Source organism: Punica granatum, chromosome 8 (assembly GCF_007655135.1).
Source record: "Punica granatum isolate Tunisia-2019 chromosome 8, ASM765513v2, whole genome shotgun sequence".
Lineage (NCBI taxonomy): Eukaryota > Viridiplantae > Streptophyta > Magnoliopsida > Myrtales > Lythraceae > Punica > Punica granatum.
In genome coordinates, this window is record NC_045134.1 from 11,890,695 (window position 1) to 11,897,377 (window position 6,683).

Here is a 6,683-nt window from a genome sequence, read left to right on the forward strand (position 1 = left end):
GCTTGGAATTACTCAAATACTAAAATTCGACCTTGTTTACACTCTTTCTTGCCCTTTTGGTAAAAGTTGAATTTATGAGCGATAGTAAATTTTTTTTTCCATTTTTATATCTTGATATTATGGTCAAAGTGTGGTAATGAATGTGTATTATACACACTTTGACAAACACTTTGCTTGTTTGGTTTGCAAATATTATTTTAAAATTACAATTTTAACCTAATTTCACCACCAACAAAACAAAATAATTCATACAAAGTTAAAGAGTGGATCCCATTTATACCACTTTTTTCACAACAAAACAAAATAATTCATACAAAGTCAAAGAGTGTGCCCCATTTATACCACTTTTTTCAGAACAAAACAAAATAACTCATACAAAGTCAAAGGATGGGCTCCATTTATACATTTTTTTTCAAAATTAAAATTTAATTTTAAAATCTTACTTTGAAACCAAACGCAAACGCAGTAAACATTGAGAAAAAGTTTTTTTAAAAAAAGAAACCGAAATTGAACCGGCCCGGTTGGAATATTTTCGAAAGTCCCGGATCGGACCGGCACCTGGGCCGGCGCTCCATCCCTTCTCCTTCTTCTGTCTTTAAACCCTCGAGAAACCCTGAATAGACTCTGAAATCGGCTGTGGCTCGAAGACCTAGTTGACGCCCTCCAGCTTCTGCCAAATCCCGTGCTTCTCCTATCCAAGCCGCGGGCCTCCTCTCCCGACCATCCTTTCAATCGGTCGTTCCCCTCCACCGCTGCTATTGCTCTCCGCCGGCTAGCTGCCGCGGCTGCTGTTGCTGCTCCCCTGCTCCGCTCACCCGCTGCTTTCCGCCATGGTAAAGCAGAAGGTCATATTGCCGCCGGAGCTGCCTCCGGAAATCCCCGAGGAAGAAATCGTCCCCTCCGAGGAAGACGTGGAATTCTTCACGAAAAATCGCGGCTACACCCGCTTCGTCTACGGATTAGACACCCAGACCATTAGCGAGTATGTATTCACCTGCCCATTTGTAGCTTTCCGCATGGCAATGGCTCTGTCAATTAATTGCATTTGATATGATTTTGCTCGTCGAATTGTCGCACAAAGGCTCCTCACTCGGCCTGCTGGCGTAAAAGAAGATGACCTCGAAGCTTTGTATGAGAAGAAGCGGAAGAAGGAGGCTGCTATGCAGCAGAAGGAGAAGGGGAAGGCTGACGTGCAGGTTGACCCCGTGGATGCTCTTCCTGTCAAGACCTTAGATGGCAAACTCTATTATCGCACTCGTATGGCAACTCCTGTCACATGCCTATGGATTACTGTCTTTATAATGCGTGAAGAAACATCGTGACTTGTTTTCGGCGTTTGCAGTGCTGCAAGTGGCATCAGATGAAGCTGAGAATGCTGGAAATGAAGATGGAGGTAGTGAGGCAGGTAAAGGTTCCGTTGGGAAGCTGACCAAGGCCGAAAGGAGGGCTAAGCTAAAGAAACTTAAGAAAGAAGCAAAGAAACAGGGGAAGGAGAGTCCTCAACCACAAGCCGCTCAAGATACCCCCCAAGCGGTGGTGCTGGTATTTCCTTCCAGCTCAACTTGTCCTTATCAAACTAGAAATTGGAAGCCCGAAAATTCTTTACTGCATTCTGAATGTGTTATAATGAGGCCGATTACTTACAAGGAAGTTGTGTGCGGTGGGACTGAGTTGAACTGTCATTCAGCACTTTTTGTTTATTTATTTTTTTATTTTTAGGCTGAGGTGAAAGAAGAGCTTACGGCAGAAGAGGCATTCGAAAGTAAAAAACGTAAACTTGCAGAGCTTGGTGATGCGCTGCTTGCAGATCCTGAGTCCAACATTAAATCTCTCAAGGAGCTGTTACACTTCTGCAAGGACGCACATCATCGTATTGTTATACTTGGGTTGCTATCCTTGTCGGCTGTGTTCAAAGACATCATCCCTGGGTAGCCTTGCTTTTCTTCTTTCCTAATTAACATTGGCAGGATTTTTTCGACATGGAAGTTAGTTCATAATTTTCTTTGCCTATTGGACATGACAGATACCGCATCAGGCTGCCTACTGAGAAGGAACTGGAGATGAAAGTATCTAAGGACGTTAAAAAGATGAGGAATTATGAATCAAATTTTCTGTCTACATACAAGGTCTTATTTTTTAACCCGGTTTTTATGCCATTCTTATAGAATTAGATCTCGTTCTCATGAATTGGGAGTAAAATAATACTCTGAGAATCACTGCAAAAGTTCTTCTACTGAGGACTTCTTTGAGCAAATTATGTGAGCCTCCCAATAAGCCATCGTAAATCCTATCCGAATCAAAAGGCTTAAAGGCAGTATAATTATGATGTATCAACGTCTCTTTCTGGAACCTCCAGTTCCAATCAAAGCATATTAATCTGTAAATGTATATATTGCCACTTCAGTCATACTCATCCTTTCATGAAAGTTAGCTTTTTCTGTATCCTTTTTTTTTTTTTGGTTGTTGTTTTGGGGGTGGGGGGCACGGGGGTCAAGACACATTGATATGATCTGGGAGGTCCTATTTTGTTGCAATATCTTGTTACAAAAAAATTTATGCATTATCATTTTCTTGTTTAAATGAAACTTAGGTCTGGAATCTGATTATACTGCAGTTTCATGTCATTCTTTTTGTGGCAATTAACTGCTTTACCTTTTTTCTGTCTTATTCATTGTGCGGATGTGATCAATGTTTGAAATTACTTCTCAACAGGCATACCTACAAAAGCTGATGGCACTAGAAAAGGTTCCTTCATATCAGCGTACGGTGATCCGCTGTATCTGTGTGTTGCTAGATGCAGCTCCTCACTTCAATTTTCGTGAGAGTTTGATTGAAGTGGTTACCAGGAACTTAACTTCCTCAGATGATGTCGTAAGGTTTTTAGCAACAATTAATCCTTTAGTTTTGTTATTATCAAGGTTTACTGCCATATTGTTTTAGTATATTTTAACAGCATGGTTTGTTCCTGTCTCACTTCTCAATTTGAAGATGTCCCTACTTGTCAACAGGAAACTTTGTTGTGACACTATTAAGTCGCTATTTTCCAATGAGGGAAAGCATGGCGGTGAAGCAACTGTAGAGGCTGTTCGACTGATTGCAGATCTTGTTAAAGCGAATAATTGCCAAATGCCTCCTGATTCTATCGAAGTATGTTATAGAGTTCTGATATATTGACTCTTATATCTATTTTATTACCTTTTGTTCTAGCATTTTCATTTTAGAAAATTGCCACTAATTGTGAAATACTTTCTTCATCTGGAGAAACCTAATCACTTATCGTATTATAGTAATATATTAATCGTACTACTGCTTTTTATTGGATAGAATGCTTTTGAAAAAGCATGAGCTCAAGCCCCATGATTATTTTCTAGTTGAACAGAATTTATGCAGTTTGCACTACCAAGGGCTTAGGTCTTTTATATTTAGAGTGCTGTTGATGATATCATGGAGTTGAATTCCTGTTATGTTGCTACCGCTGAAAACTCGCAAACCTTTATAACATTCGAGTAGCATGTTTGCTTTTACTTATACCATCTAACTCGCTTCTGTCTTTTCAAAATTAATGATGCTTCTCCAGGTTTTCATGTGCTTGTCTTTCGATGAGGATCTCGGTAGGGCAGAGGCACCAGACAAGGATAAAAAAGCTAAAAGTAAGAAAAATAGAAAAGGGAAAATTTCTGAGACTACAAAACCACAGGACAATGACAGAATTAAGAAAAATAAGAAACATTTGATGTCACAGATGAGGGATGAGGTATGATTCTCTTCTAGAGACGTCAATTCTGTGTATTTTCTCTTTCCATTAGCTGCTTACTTCTCATGATGCTTATGCTGTAATTAGGTTGCTGCTGATTATAAAGCAGCTACTTTCACTCCAGATGTGGCTGAACGTAGGAAAATGCAGTCAGAGATGCTAGCTGCAGTGTTTGAAACATACTTTCGTATTTTGAAGCATACCATGCAGTCAATTATGCCCAGGTATGTCTACTAGCTGTAGTAATTGGGGAAGGTGCAATGTGCTTGTCTCGTATGCGCTCTTTCGTGCTCGTAGTGCCATCACTAAAAGGATCTCGGTTGGAAATTAGATTAGTTTTGTGTGGTTCATAAGGTTCACTCATGAAATCCAACCTTGGAGAGTCTCACTTTGATTGCACTTGGGGCATGTGGAATGGAATACCATTTAATTAATTTTGATTCTGAAGGAGGAGGAGGAGGAGGAGGAGGAGGAGGAGGAGGAGTAGGAGGAGGAGAAGAATAGTTGGCTTATACTCAATAACGGTAGTGTCTAGAGCATTGTTCCTTCAATATCTGTTTTCTCTTTTCCAGGCCAGTGGAGAATTCTGGTTTATCAGTTGGTAAAGGAGAGGCCCATCCACTGCTTGCGCCATGTTTGAATGGATTGGGGAAGTTCTCCCACCTAATTGACTTAGACTACATTGGTGATCTCATGAATTACCTGAAAAAGCTTGCATCTGTCAGTGATGGTTCGTCAGGACAATCCTTGACTGTTTCCGAACGACTTAGATGCTGCATCATTGCTTTCAGATTTATGAGGAACAACCTCGATGCCTTGAATGTGGATTTACAAGATTTCTTCGTCCAGCTTTACAACATCATACTGGAGTACAGGCCTGGAAGGTTAGTACAGTACTATTTTCTGGTAGCCTAAAAGGCCACGTGATTTGCATGTGTCAAAGAGATGCTATAAAAATTGTTCCATACTTTTTGGTTAATTTGGCGTTGAATTTCATGTTAGACTGGTGGATCATATTTTACCCAGTGATATTTCCTGTGAAATTCATATGACTTGGTTGTAGCAGAGATCAGGGAGAAGTTTTAGCTGAAGCTTTGAAGATGATGCTGTGCGATGATAGGCAACATGACATGCAGAAGGCTGCAGCATTCATAAAGCGTTTGGCTACATTCTCCTTATGCTTTGGATCAGCGGAGTCGATGACTGGTAATTTCTTATATCTTTTGATGCAACAACGGCATTACGTTTTATTGTAGTTTTCAAAAGCCACCAATATTACTTGAGTGATCTGAATCTTTGATATGCAGCTCTGGTCACTTTGAAGCACCTTCTTGTGAAGAATGCCAAGTGTAGGATTTTGTTAGAAAATGATGCTGGCGGTGGCTCTGTTTCGGGTTCTGTTGCGGTAAGGCCATCTGCTCCATTTTGATAATTTTGTAGTGCCTTGGACTTGATCCCTGTTATGAACCAGAATAGATCTTACAACTCTTGCTCATTTTCATGTGCTGTATAGAAATATCATCCATTTGCCTCGGACCCTAATCAGAGTGGTGCGCTAGCTTCAGTTCTGTGGGAGCTTAACCTTCTCTCGAAGCATTATCATCCAGCTATTTCAAGCCTGGCTTCTGGCATTTCTAACATATGTCAAAACCAGGCCGTTGTCTCCTCGAATCTCTCTCCTCAGGCGGCATTCACGGAGCTGTCACTTGAGAGGGTATCAGCATTCAATTATGGGGGCAACGCAATCAGGAAGTCAGGCAACAAGAGAAAAAGAGGAGGATCGGAGGCATCCCCGGCAATTCAGGATGTTACTGAAGAAGGCCTTGTTGATAATGAGGAGAGGGTGAGGAGGAAACTCTCCGATCATTTTATGCTCGTTCACAACATCAAAGAGAATGAGAGGTTGAGGAGGGAGTTAGATCGGACTTCGCGGTCCCTCCAGTTATATGAGAAGTATAAGGAGGAGCAGCAGCAACAGAAGAAAAGGCGGAAACGGAAAGCCAATTGAGCCTGCTTCTTAGATACAACTTTTTATGAAGTCAGTTTTGCTGGGCTTATGTTTTGTCATTTTTATCTAACTTCTCATTTTTGGAAAGGTCATGGTGGCCTGAACATTTCGAGCATACTGAATTCAACCGAAACGAACCAACATTAATTAATTTAAATGATGTCTTATAAGAATTGATTCCAGACGGGGCTTTAAGAAATGAGAGAATAGGGCTATTAGGTGCAGGATTGAGGGCGTTGGTGGCCTTGCTCGGCCACTACCGCCCAGGTGAGGTTGCAGGCGGCCTCCTCTAGGATGGTGGTGGCAGGAATCAACCGTCCCCTTCCTCTGCAGATCTTTGCCCCTCTCCTTTTTTTTTTTTAAAAATAAAAAGTTATTTATATTTTTATTATTTTTAGAATTGATGAAAATAAAATAATATTAAAGATTGGATCGAAAGTGAAAAGAAAGAAAATAGTGGCCTGGGTATGTAAGTGTCATGTCAAAAACTCTAGATTTTCATCACTTAATTTTATTAAATAATTTTCACTTTATTAATTAAGCATTTATTTGATTAAATGTTTAAAATTTCAGCACTTAAAATTAAATTCAAACAGATACAACCTTAAACTGTTACCTGATTCCGTTAATACCGGTAACTGAGACGTGACTCAGAAATATTTTGGCACGATCGGTTCCTTATGAGAGTGGTAGTGCCATTTCAATTGTGCGTGAAATTTCATTTTGCTAAGCATTGGGAAGTGGGTACTGTTGCCTGTTTGCACAATCAGTTCCTTAAAAATAATTCTCAATGTTCTTTTACCATGTAAAAGCTAAGTACTGCTGCCTGTTGGTATCATAATTATGTAGGCTGCTTGCTTTTCTATTTTAGATTGCTCATAATGGTTATCGTTGATATCTCCATGTCCCTACATCTCCCAT

General features: G+C 40.3%; 1 protein-coding gene across 1 annotated transcript; it reads left to right on the forward strand.

Annotated features, from left to right (window-relative positions):
* The first annotated feature begins 612 nt into the window (after positions 1-612).
* On the forward strand, positions 613-5,935 carry LOC116188499 (nucleolar complex protein 3 homolog). The gene is made up of 13 exons (XM_031517901.1): positions 613-982; positions 1,082-1,257; positions 1,343-1,542; positions 1,720-1,928; positions 2,024-2,126; positions 2,713-2,876; positions 3,009-3,147; positions 3,578-3,754; positions 3,842-3,978; positions 4,327-4,638; positions 4,821-4,960; positions 5,062-5,159; positions 5,268-5,935. Exons 1-13 carry the CDS (start codon positions 831-833, stop codon positions 5,760-5,762), a joined length of 2,502 nt encoding a protein of 833 aa, XP_031373761.1. The 5' UTR covers positions 613-830; the 3' UTR covers positions 5,763-5,935.
* Positions 5,936-6,683: the final 748 nt, after the last annotated feature.